Here is a 13,517-nt window from a genome sequence, read left to right on the forward strand (position 1 = left end):
TTTAATTAGGAACACTTCTGCCATTAGTATTTAACCAAATCTGTTTAGGCTCAAGTTTTTAATAAGTCTCACCTTCACTGTTGTCAATGAAGGATGTTAAACTCTTTAAGAACCTGGTTCCGGTACTCTTACTCCATTTTAAGTAATAAAAAGGTTTTTGTGTATCTATTCAGACACAAAAAAGCCCCAAGTAAACAACAAAAAAAAACCCAAACAAAACAAACCCTAGTTTACTGAGGATAGCAAGTTTGTAATATGAGATCATTACAGAAGCTTCTATTTTAGCCACAGTGAGTATGCTATCCTAGGTATTCCAGATCTGCCACAAAAATAAAACATGAACAAGGCAAGTAAAATCTTTGGATGTTATATTATTTTTTAAAAGAGAAAAAACACAGAGCATTTCTTTCTCATACTTTAAACTCCTTTAAATTTGCTAGACCTACACCAAAGTTTCATTCCACTCAGTTTTCTGCCTCTCATTCTCCTTTTCCCGAAAACAAAGTCAAAAGCACTGTTAACTACACAGAAATACAGATCTGCCAGGTGTTCCTTGAGAATAACAAATGAGTCTAAATATAACCTACATAAAGTTACTACAATTCCTACAGTATCATAAAATAATAGCATAAATGTTTTTCTATAGTGCTGGCAAAATCCTTATCTATTTAGTTGAACTTTGTTTCCAACTACAGAATTTAACACTAACATCGAAACACTGTCACTGAGTTTCAGCTATTCAGCTAAGAATAATTAATATTAAACTATTTAATTAATATTAATATTAATAATTAATAATTAATATTAAACTATTCCCATCTCAGGAGTTATGAAAGGGTACATTTTTATAATGCATCCTAACTGGCTGATGATGTAGAATGGAGCTGAGGAATCTCTGGACATTATTGTGCAGAAAGCCTGGGGAGAATACAGACCTCAGGAAGGTAAATTAAGCATTCTTTATCTCTGCTAGAAGTGTTATAGTTTCAATACAAAAGCATACTTCTTCCCAACCCACTCACTACATTCTACTGTACTGAAATAAAAAATGAACCTTTGCAGCCTCCAGTGAATACATGTAAACGCATTCCTTTCAGTCTGCTCAGCAGTGGAATAAGGATGTTTCAGTCTTATTAAATTCCTGGTGGTTGTTTTTTGGTTTGTTTTGTTGTGGGGTGTGGTGTGGGTTTTTTTTGTTTTGTTTTTTTGTCTGTGCTCTGGCACTAGATTAATGCATGGCACTCTAGAAAACTCAGCATCTGAATCACCTTCACTGTAAAGAAACAAGATTAATTAAGCAGTAACATAGTTTCCCTCGTGAAATACCTGTGACATAGTAAATTCATTATTTTCTCTTTTCTGTGAAAATATTACACCTGCAGGAGGACATTTAGTGGATCCAAATGTCTACATACACCTAGAAAAAAATGCAAAACCATCACCATCTAATTCTGCCAGGCAAACTGAGGTCTAGTCACTGAATCAGTCTGCAGACATTTAATAAAAAGCTGTCTAAGGCTGGAGAACTGAGAAAGGTCTCTGTGTGCATTGCACACACTCTTCTTGAGGAATTTATCTTCCCCATGTCACTGTCATCCTGCAATGAGAAACCTGACTATCACAGGCTTCTCTATCCAAAGACTTGTAAGAAACCATAGAATACCCCTACAGCATAGGGGAAGAAAGTTGGGAGGTGGTTTGGGGGGAAGATGGGGAAGGTGAGGGTTTCAACCTCTATGTTGGTCAAAGTTCTGTTTACAGAGCAATACTTGCAAAAAGAACTTCTGAATTTAAAAAGCTCTTGTCTGTAATCAAAATTACTCTGCACTGCTTAAGTTTTGAAAGTCATATGACAAGTTGCCTTATCCCTTTGATTTCCTTCACTGAATTCAAGGCCTGAGCTTTTAAGCTTCCATCTCCCATGCTGCTAGACTAGATGACAAAAGAGACACTGTACTGCCAGCACAGCTGTTTATTCCAGTAAAATTGGCTAGTAAACATCCAACAGAGACATCCTTATGTAATTTCCTGTTCTTCTCAAACCTTGCTTTCATTCCACTACCAAAACAGCTCACAGCAGAATCACCAACCTCCTGTCTACAAGGTGTCTGACACCCAGGGCTGCCTCTGCAATCATGAACACACCCCTCCACGCATACAGGCTCTCTTTTAAAATTTCATAGAGATTAGATTTACTTTTCTTTCTTTTCTAATCCCTTTGTCTCCCGTTCTTTTCAAAACTTTTTGGAATTACCTTTCACTTTGCCACGTCCTTTTTTGGAGGGTTGTCTTTCATCAAGATAAGATTCTAATTTACATAAAATACACAAGTCTAGTTCCTTCTTTTGTGTTTAACTGGGAGAGCTTAGGAAAAGAGGATTCTTGAAATTCATGTGAAAAATATCTAGTAACTTGCAAAATGTAAAGTGCCATGAATTACATCATGCATAGTGAAGTCTACTGTTCACATGCAGCTATGTCATGATGTTCTCATATAGGCTTAAACCATGTCACGATATCTGAAATTTCCATATTCTTTCACATACTTTTTGATGATATAATGCTCACTTAGCACAAGGAAACACTGTTAGGATGATGTTAGAGAATACTATTAAAATAAAAGTATTCACTTTGTATACCCAGAGAGATGATAATCTACTCACATAGAGCCTCTCAGGACAGTGATTGAGGAAGGCCTAATTGTGGTCTTAAAAAAAACCTTAAGTTGTTGTTTGTTGGGTTTGTTTTTTGTTTTGCTTTGTTTTTTAAAATGAGATTAAGACATGTTATAAATTCAAAGAAACAAAAGGACATTCTGTGCAGTTAACATTTCACAACAGGATTCTAAGATCTAGTATCTTTTAATGTATAGATACATCTAGTGTACAGTAGAAAAGACTGCCCAAGTCACACTCTTAACTCTGGATTCAAAATAGCAGCACTCACCCATACTCTGTCTCAGGATCGGCATACGTGGCATACCTCCAAGTTTAGATATTTCAGCTATAACAGAGTATGTTTGCTATGTAGTACTAGCTAATGTTAATAAATAAAAAGTAGCATATAATAAATAGAAGCACTCCCCCCTTAAAAATGTAAAATGCAAAATAGTTAATGAAATCTGAGCAGCAGTTCAAAATCACAAATCCCAACTACTTCCAAGATTTAAGACTGCAGCAACACTCAGATACATTAAATACCTTATGTATTTAACAGTAAGTTACAGACTCCTGAAATGTACACAGGCAAATAGTCATGGGTACAACAGGACCAAACAACATAACCATATATTCAAAAACATACTTCTCACATCTCAAGACTTTATATGGATGAACAGAGCACTGCATAAGAAATACCAGCTTGGGTATTTACTTCATACCTAGTTCTTTAGTTTTGCCTATGAACGTCCAGCAGGTAGTAAAGTTTTAAAAATGTTTCTTCATACTGCATACTAGTACCAAACTAATTCTGTGGTTGAAACATCTTACCTAACTGTTTTACAACATAACATTGCCTGTAAAAAGTCATTAAGCAATCCAAGTACGAGTGGCATCATTCTCAGTCACATGATGGATTTGAAATAGCCACTGCAGCACAGTGAGCTAGCTAGTCCGAAATTTCCCCAAATACTCACTTCTATCGGAGTTTTTAAATAGTGTATCCACTGTCATTCTTACTGCTTTCACTTTTTCCCCTTCCTCAAATTAAATTATAAAATAATAAAAAAAAGCTAGTTACTTCACCCTAATGTAAAGCCATGGTTTAAGCAGCTAGAGAACCAGAATCCAACTAGTAGTAGTGGGGCTTTGGGAATTGTTTCTTATGCCATGAATTTTTTATGTCTAAAAATTAAATCACAAAAAACATATTCAAAACACCTCTTCATGAACATTATTTTATTCCTTTTAACATAGGGATTCTTGCTTTGATTAACTATTTACTAAAGTTGCCCTTTTGCTTTTTGAAAGAGGCACCATAAAATTGCTATTTACTGCTGAGGAGTGTAAAAAAGGACCCTAAAGGTCCTTTAAAAATGTTAAATCTAGCTTGGCTGTACAGAAATATAACAATCAAAAGGATAATTGTCCTTTTTGAGACTGCAGGCAATAACTAGTGTACCAAGGCTGCCAAGAACATGAATGTTTTTATGAGGTAGGTAAAGCTTCATTAACCTCTTCATGCCTAAAACATGTATACTACATTAGTGCCATCCTGAATAATTTCAAAGACATGAAAATAAGTAACAGAAGGCAGATTAACAAAACACAGGCCACAAGTTTCAGTCCATCCTTGAAAAAAATATCCAGGACCAGCAAGAAAAGGAAGAGGCTAAAGGAATAGCACTAAAATTGAGAAGACCAGATTGAAGGATAGTCAAGGTATTAACAAAAATTTTGCCATTAGGAAAGTATGTTATAGTTGGGCTTTTATTTTTTCCTAGAATTCAGTGGTCAAAACAAACATAAAAGACATAAAAGACAACTATGACTGGCTTTATTCTCTTCACTTGTAAATTCTTGGGCAGTTTTGACAATAACCCTCTGATGATCTGATTCTTACACTTTTCCCATTTCAGAAACCCTCCTAGACTAAAAAATAAATCTGCAATACAACCAAGATCTTGGATGCAGAACATGATCGGGTTTTCATTGTATATGCAAGTTTTCCTGGACACAGAAGTAAAACTAGAACAGCAAAAACTTCATGAACGGTTTTGGCTCACTCTTACCCTGGTAGCATTCCCATCAGGAAGTCCGAAATTTCATTTCAGTAAGTATTTCCATTACCAGTGGTATCAAAAGCATAGTTCTGTATGCCAGTTAGTATTTAAATTGGTACAGGATGCTTAATGGAATCTTTTGTTACCATAAGGAACACAAACCCAGCACACATGCAAAGGCACAGGACATGAAAGGCACACATTTCCAGTGCAAGGGCATAGATTAATCCCATTATGTAAAACACTGTGGTAAATACTACAGTATCCAGCCTACTATTACATCTATGAGCCTGGCACTGAGACCTTTCTAATTCACACAGCCTTGCATTCCATGGATGCACCCTTCATTACTAGCCAGCCAAACCATAAACCCAACAAGTGCTCCTCCTTTAACGTTGCTGTATAGAAGAACCCTTTGCTAGAAAGCTAGATCTCATGAATGGATTTGGATCCAATCCAAATGATGTGAAATTTGTCTCTACCTATTGGGCATCTCTGGTAGACATGCTTATGCCTAACAGGTCCAATTAAGAAGCCTGGTTTAAATCAGAGGTAATAGGCAAATGAGTGTGCATCTAACTTAGAACAGCTGGCACAATTCATTGCAAAGAAGTAACAGCATAAAAATAAATTTATTTCCCACACTAACAGCAAATGGGAGATTCAAATTGGCATAAATGTGCACACATTTCAAACCCCTGTAGCCAAGGCTTCTAACAAAAATGCTGAGGAAACACACCTGCTCTCCAGAGCCATTTTCTCACAAAGGCTATGATGACAAGCAAGGACAGTAGCTACAAATTTTTGTGTTTTATTATTTTTCCCATGTCAATTCAATCCAACCAACAGATGAATTCCAAACATTTAAATGTCATTTAAAGAAAACCTGAAAATCAATATACATGCGAACAAAATGATTGGCTTTAGAAACTACATTCTTTCTTAAGACTCACTCCCTAGTGCTTTGTCTTAATGTTTCACCCAGCAGAGACAATACCAGTTGCACAGACCCCACACTCTTACAGGCCACTTACAGTCACGTCTGAATACAAAATACAACAGCCAAGAGCCTGTAGCATGTCCTTATATATAACTCAAGCAACACAGGAGACAATTTGCTGGGAGATTTCAACGGGCATTTTACCAACATCAGGATACTCTGTACACAAGTCGCTGCCCAGCTTGACTCATGCTTGTGTCCACACTAACATTTTCCACATTCGCCCTGTCCCTGCCAGAGCTCCATTGCTGGCAGCTGCTCTAGACTGGCAGCTGACATTTTAAACGCTATGCAAGACCTCTGTCACCTCCCTTCACCGCTGCCAAAGGTAAAGCTACAGTAATTTGTGCAAGAAAGAGCTCAGCAACCCCCACAGCAGACTATCCCTTAAAGCCCAAGAAATCTGTAGATGCTCAAGGGACAGCCTATTGCAAAACAGGGACAAGGCTGAGCTTGGAGAACTACGGTGCCAGCAGCAGGTTTTAGACTGAGCCTCCCAACAGCTATACACACACCAGCTAAAAGCTACTTTAGTAACACCTCATTGCAGGATGCTCTGAGCCCCTACCACAGTGTATGTAGACTGCCCAAGCAGAAAGCTACAGGGCTGCAAACACATGGCCCTCCTGTGACAGAAAGGAGAACGCCCCGTCAGGAAGAATCATGACACATGGAGAGCCACTCCTCTCCCCACAGCAATCCTAAACCAGTTATAACCCAGGCCATGCCAAAATACTGCTCAAAAGACAAGATTCTTCCCATCACCAGTGGAAGAAAATGGTTAGTGAGGGCACAGAGCAAAGCAGAAAGACACCACATTAAACACGCTCAGTAAGCAGCATTCATGAAGAAATGGGAAGAGAGGTGACAGACCCCTCCTGCTTTCCACCCCCTCCTCAGTACAGAAGGCTGGCTGTACAGAGAGGGCAGAGACAGATCATGTCACAAGACAGAGCACAGATCTTGCTGCAGGTACTCCCCTTGCACTCAAAGCCATGAAACGGCACAGTCAAAATATGCCAACTGCTGCAATTCCTTCCCTCCCCTCAGTGAGAGATGAGGTGAAGCCCAGGCAGCTGCAAGCTACCGCTTTATGCTGATAATCATGACAGCTTATGAAGAAAAGGTGAAGAAAACATGTTTCATCCAGGGGAAGGCCAGGATGAAGTTCCCTATGTGCTAGGACTTGCTGAGGATGGGAAACCACTTCCTGATTGTACAAATAGCACTATAATTAGCACTTGCTTGTAATATTAAACGTCACTAGATTTGATCTGAAGGGTTATTGGGAACCCCTAATGCAAACCTGAACTATTTAAATCCCCTGGACCCAAGGGCAGCTATAAATACTTGGGGTATCCATTTCGAGAGCAGCCCATGCAAACCTAAGCTACTCTGTTATTTTTGCATATTACATAGTCTTATTTAGTGCTGTCTTTGCATGCTTAGATGACTCTCAAACAGCAATTCTTCATGTGCAGTAAGTGTTAATGCAATGTTTTTAAATACATTGGCTATGTCACTGTGAGCTTTTGCTGAACCTCCAAAATAAATGAACTATTCTGGTGACTGACATTACCACCATGGTATGCACTCACAGCAACTCTCCTTTCTTCTTGCTTTCCCACAGGTAAGCCTTTGCTGTGAATAGAGATGCTTTCCCCCCACCCTCTCCCAGCCTTGGAGAAGGGGTTAGATAACACACAAGCCCATATTCCAGAGAGGATATATACAGTACACTTCTAGTCTGCATATTTGAAAAGACAGCAGATTTCCAAGCATGATACCAGCTCACACCTGTTTACAAACTCTCAGGTCACAAAGTGGAAGTTTGCCTGCTAGTGCATTGACACCAAGAAGGTTTCGACAAGTGCATCAGGAGACCAAACTTTTTTTGCATAGACTACTAAAGCTAGAAATAGCTCTCCAGTTTTAACTACTGACTGTTGAAAAAGGTAAACCAAACTGATAACAGAATTAGTGTGATTAAAGAAATACATGGGCCTCCAAAACTCTCTGCAGGATTTCTATTTCTCTTTACAACTATAATTTCGGTATCATATTTATTTGGGAATTCATACATAAGATTAATGTTATCATGGAAAAGAAAGCTAACTTCCTAAGATAACATCTGAACACCTGGTGTCTCAAAACCAGAGCAAAATATAATCTTTAGCAACAATGTCAATGAATCTTAGCAGCTAATTAAAATAATCCCCTACTGGTTTTGATTAAAAAGGTCTGGGTATGAATTACCGTATCAGAGGACAGAAAAGCACCTGGATGCTTGTCAAGATTGTAGGATAAAACACTACTTAAGAACAGCAGAATACTATGTTCAGCACTTATACCCAAGTTTTTCTTAATCTCTTGAAGTTTAACTTCAGAGGGCTACTTGCTTACCTATCTACCTACTAGGCCTACAAGACCAACTACAATGGTCTTTCTAAAGCAAAAGAATACTTTTCCCATGGAAAATCTCACATTTAAAGCTTTGATTTGCCACAGCATTCTCAGCTCTCAGAAACTGATTCCTAAAATTCTGCATACACTACTTTAGAAAGTGAAGACTACAAAAAGATTTTTTTTAAGATACAGATAATAGAAAATTTAATGATTCCTTACCTTTAAATTAATACCTTGATTCCAGCACTTAACACATTCAAGAAACAGTCCCAAATGCTAAAATATAAAACCTTCCTTCTAACAAGAGGCAGGGGAGAGTTAAAATCAGAGTTCCCCTTTCAAAGATTTCAATTTATTCTTTAGCCTTTAATTGACCTGCTTAGTATTTGGGAGCTAAGATCAAGGAAATAAAAATCTATCAAAAATCACCTTTAAAGATGCAGAATTCTGTAATTTTCCCTTTTTTACTTTCCACAAATACCACTTGTTCTCCGTAATAAACCTGCCCTTTTCTCCCCTCCTCCTGCTTCCATTCCATCCATGTAAGGCCGAAATTTACTGGGGGGTTTGGGTTTTTGTGGGTGGGTGGTTGTTGGTTCTCCCCCTCCCCTTATAGAAAGGACTGGATGGTGCACTCCGCAGGCTACAGGTTTTCAAATGCATGCTTCAAAACTTCCTGTGCAGTTCTGGAAATGTTACTCAGGACTCAGACCAGCAAACTAACCGGAGTGCAACGAACTGCTGGATAGTGGTATCCTGAACTTTCACACATCTTTTCTTCTACCAGTAGATGTGAACTTACTAAAGATTAAAAAGGGAAGAGCCTTCAGCTGTTTTTTCTTGAAATGCTGACAATGCAGAAGAGCTTGGAAAACACTGCATCAGCATGGCTACACTTCTATTGCTGGCAAATACAGAATGCCTATGTCATTTTGATAATTCATCAGCAACTTGCCACAGGTTGCAAACTTCAGGTTTGGGGCTTTTGGGGAGTTTGGTTTGTGTGTGTTTGTTGGTTGGTTATTTTTTTTTAACAGAACGATGAAGCAGAAAACAAGCACCTCAATGCTGACCCTACAAACAGGGCCACCAACCTCTGAAACAGGTAATGAGTCTCCTACCAGCAACCTATTCTAAAAATCAAAACCGAAGAGTTTCAAAAAAGACATCCCAAACCCTCTTCACAGAGGCTTTCCACTTCAAACAGGTAGGATAAAATTACTTTGGAAAGACAGTACGGGTACGTATTCTGACATTTGCCTGTTTCTTAAGATTTTGCACCCCTATAGTTCTTAGCATATAACTGCATCTGAAAGAGCTACATGGCAGCACTCCCTCCATTTAGTTTTTAAAACTTGTCATTCTTTGTTAGATCTTGCATATTGATGTCAGAACAGGAGTGACAGAATTTTTACACTGAAGGAGAAATTCTTAAAGCATAAACAGTAAAGAGGCTGGAAGACAGGGCAGGTATCCCATTCCCAGACTAATTTAAAAGTTCATTATCTTGTATAATGAAGGTCTCCTATTTACTCTAGCAGAGTGATGTTGCATAACTGTATTTTCCCTAGTAAGATGCATACACTAGTGTGGTAAATATTGACCAGAACTAGCTAAGTGTCACTGGCTGGAAACTGATACACTCCTGCACTTGCAACCCTCATTAATCCATCTCTGAACCATAGTTGTCCTGGGTTCAGCAGTAGCAGTCATTTTTCTCCTTCTTAGTAGCTGGTTCAGTGTTGTGTTTCTGACTTTCAGCCTGGGAACAGCACTGATAACACTGATGTTTTCAGTTGCCGCTTAGTAATGATGTTTACTCTGACCAAGGACTTTCTGAGTCTCATGCCTGCCATGGAGGAAGGGAAGCCAGGAGGAAGCAGAGACAAGTCACCTGACCCAAACCAGCCAAAGGGGTATTCCATGCCACAGCACATCATCCCCACTATATAAACTGGGGGCAGTTATCCGGAAGGGCTGCATCACTGCTTGGTCAGCCGGGGTATCGGTCGGTGGGTGGTGAGCGGTTGTATTCTCTTCCTATGTTATTTCCTTTATCATTATTATTGTTGGTGGTAGCAGCAGTGGTTTGTGTTATACCTTAGTTACTGGACTGTTCTTATCTCAGCCCATGGGAGTTAGTTATATTCTTTTGATTCTCCTTCCCATCCCTCCAGGAGCAGGGGGAGGAAGGGAAGGGGGGAGTGAGTGAGCTGCATGGCTGACTGGGCTTAAACCACGACAACAGTTTATCAACAGCCTAAGAAATTTAGCTGTAACTGCAAATCCAGCATAACATTTAGTCTTAGAGACCAATTTCTCTTCTTCACAATAGTACTTCCTTACATCTTAAATAACTTGTTTGCATATTTTTCCCTCTTGTGGAGAGGTATCTCCACAACCCTCTGCTTAACATGAAGTATCTTAAAAGCAAGGGACTCTTCAGGATCCTCCCTTGATGCTTGATTTCATCACATTAGAACTCAAATGTCTAAGGTGAGGGGCTTTCAGGTGCAACATGTTTTAAAACTAGAGGGCAAGAGGTCCTGTTTCAAAGAACCTCCCAACCTTTATTAGATAAACATGCCAATGTAATTGCATATTATGTCATGAAAAACAGGCAAAAAATACACTTAAAAAAAGCTTCCAGTTAAGTTTTCAATGAGGGTATTTCTGTGCTTAGCTCAAGGAGCCCAACTGAAAAAAAGGAAACTTAGCACCTACCATAGGAAACTTGAAAATAAAACTACTGATGTTGTTTTTCCAAGACTTCTTTGAAGCACTTTTAAAGTGTTAATATAGTACACTAACATAAATACTAATAACATTTCCTGACTGCAAAACATGGTATTTCTCTCACCTTTGAAAAAAGCAAGGTGACTGAGAGGAATCTGAGAAGTTACATATTTTGGACATTAAAAAGGAGGCAATTTAATTTTCCTAAATATTCACAAAAGATTTAAAAAAACCCTTTCAATACAATGGGTTTTGAAAATTACCCCAAACATGAATGTTCTTGGACATAAAACCGAAAAGCATCCTCAATTCTCCATTTTTCCACAAGAGGACACTAAAATAACAAGAAAAATAGTTTTACAAAAATGTACCACTCCATTCACCAAATAGATTTTTTTTTCACTTATGAATTATTCTGCAATGAAGTAGACATTAATGTATAATTGCATTTCTATTAATGTGTGTTTTAATAATTCTAGTGATTGGTATTTGGCTTTTAGTGTGCCTCAGGTAGCATGACAAACATGTATTTAAGCTTGTTGTAGACAAAAATCAACAGCCAAGTGATGCCACATTAGTAACCTTTCATGTGAAGACTATTAACCGTAAATTCACAGAGAAGTAAGCACATGTCTAACTTCACAGTACAACTTCAAAGCACAACTTCAGGCCATCAAGAAGAGGGCCTGCTCATTAGTAGCAGCAGTTGTGCTTACTTCTCTCACTCCTCCTTCAACTCTAACCCCACATCTAAGCTGGTCATACCCAGATGTGAAGGAAAAACAAAAGCATGCAACCGAGTTAAAACTGAAAAGCGCAGCCCGTGTGCTTCATAGCTCTGGGAGAGCTCCTCGCAGTAGCAGAGCGGGCTGAAAGAAACCGGGCGTTACAGAGCTAGGGGGTGCTGGCTGGCTTCTAGGCCTTCCATTACGTCAGGGCAAGGGGCCAGAACTGGAGCCCTGCTTACGCGAGCCCCCCGCGCCGACAGAAGCCCTGAAAAGCTCTCTCCCACACCTGCAGGCCATGTTCTCCAGACACGCTACCTCCTCCCTGTTTACCTACCACAATTCAGTTTTAATCCCTTGCTACTCTCCCCACGGCCCGGCCTCTCCACAGGCGACATTTCCCGCCGCTGCTCTCTGAGCTAGGGTAACGTGAAGGGAGGTACGAAACGACAGTCGAACAATATTTGCAGCTCTGCCCTGACCGCCTGCAGGAATTTCATCTACTACACCGCTCCTCGTACTTGGCCTACAACTGCGCACCTCGGCTGAGAAACCCTAATACGCCACGGCCGTAGCAAAGCAAACGCGGCGACTTTAGTTCAATCGATTCTCGCGAGAGCGCTGCCGGTGGCCATTTTCTCCATTGATTGGCGGGGGCCGCGGGGGTTGTGCTGCTACCCTCACCGGCTGGGGCGGTGGCAGAGGAGGAGGAGGAGGATGAGGATGAGCTGCTGGCGTCTCCCCGCCTCCCGCTGCTGACGCCGACGCTCTGCTCCGCTCCGCTCAGCCTGCTGCGGGCTCAGCGCCGCGCTACCGGCCATGGTTCCCAGCGAAGAGAACCAGCTCGTCCCCAAAGAGGTGAGGTGGAGCGGGGCTGGAGCAGGGGAACTTTAGAGTGGGCTCCGGAGGGGGAGGCGGCGGCGGCGGTGGTGGTGGCGGCGGCGGCGGCGGCGGCCGCCCGACCCCCTCCCCCCCCCGCGGCTTGCGGGAGGCCCGAGGTGCTGAGGTTGGCCGAGGAGGGGGTGGAGGAGGCCCGGCCCGGCCTGGCTCGGCTTCTCTGTCTGACTGTGAGGCCCGGCGGGAGGGGGGAAGGGCTCGTCTTTGTGAGGGGGCTGGGCAGCCTTTGCCCACGGAGGGCCGGGCCTGGGCGAACGGCGGTGCGCAGCTGGAGAAGGGGAGGTTTTTCTGTGTGGGCTGGAGTGGAGTGGAGGAGGCCAGGGCCGAGTCTCGGCTACGCAGGGGCCCGGCGGTGGCTGGAGAGCTGCACCTGTCTGTGGCGGTATGCGGGGAGGCCGGCCTGCGTGGCGCCGGGGCCGGGCCGCCGGCGCCTGCGCTGGGCCGTTCGTCAGGCCGCTCCCCGTGTCAGTGATTGTGTGCGGAGCTATCCAGGAGGGCGGCCTGTCCTCGGGCCGGCAGGGACCAGGGGTCCCTGGTGAGCGACCTCGAAGGCGGGGGCAGAGGAGACAGCAGGCCTCGGTGGTGAGGCTTAGCTATGGGTGTCTGAGCCCGTCCTCGGTTGAGGGAAAGGGGCCGACGTGCGAAATCGCAGCCGGGGGGCCGTCGCCGAGTTTGTGGGGCGGCTCCGTGTCTGCCCGGCGCCGGTGCGAAGTGCTGCAGAAAACGGGCGGTAGTGCTTGCGGTGAGTACTGGGGAAAATGTGGGCTGGCTCAGCAGGACGATGAGTTTCCTTTATTGTGGGCCCCACGTCCCTTCCCTGCTGCAGGAAGAAGGGAGAAGGCTTGTTTTTTGCCATAGACTAAAGATAAGAACCTGCATGAAAGAGGAAGGCTAAGGCTCTGTCCTGCAGCGATAGGCAAATGACACGTGTCAAGTAGGAGCTGTACTGTTCAGAGGACAGATGTTCAGAACATCTTTGAGTGATGGCGTGAAATGTTTGCAAACAATTATTTGTAGAGTAGCAGTAGCAGAA

General features: G+C 41.9%; 1 protein-coding gene and 1 long non-coding RNA gene across 5 annotated transcripts in view; both read left to right on the forward strand.

Annotated features, from left to right (window-relative positions):
- LOC133226558 (uncharacterized) overlaps positions 1–9,780 on the forward strand; it is a 66,571-nt gene extending 56,791 nt beyond the window's left edge. Inside the window, exons 4-6 of one of the 2 annotated variants that reach the window (XR_009729554.1) lie at positions 4,577–4,770; positions 8,914–9,086; positions 9,164–9,780. This is a non-coding gene — a long non-coding RNA (uncharacterized LOC133226558). The remainder of the gene's footprint in view (positions 1–4,576; positions 4,771–8,913; positions 9,087–9,163) is intronic. The other variant, XR_009729553.1, reaches the window with a different exon arrangement.
- Positions 9,781–12,290: 2,510 nt separating this feature from the next.
- USP47 (ubiquitin specific peptidase 47) overlaps positions 12,291–13,517 on the forward strand; it is a 58,355-nt gene continuing 57,128 nt past the window's right edge. The window contains exon 1 of one of the 3 annotated variants that reach the window (XM_061380211.1): positions 12,291–12,445. In XM_061380211.1, the coding sequence (XP_061236195.1) occupies positions 12,407–12,445 (39 nt within the window). In that variant the 5' untranslated portion in view covers positions 12,291–12,406. The remainder of the gene's footprint in view (positions 12,446–13,517) is intronic. The other 2 variants (XM_061380210.1, XM_061380209.1) reach the window with 2 other exon arrangements.

This window comes from Neopsephotus bourkii, unplaced genomic scaffold (assembly GCF_033783945.1).
Source record: "Neopsephotus bourkii isolate Nb327-2 ecotype Australia unplaced genomic scaffold, CSIRO-AGI_Nbou_v1 NB_1792, whole genome shotgun sequence".
NCBI lineage: Eukaryota > Metazoa > Chordata > Aves > Psittaciformes > Psittacidae > Neopsephotus > Neopsephotus bourkii.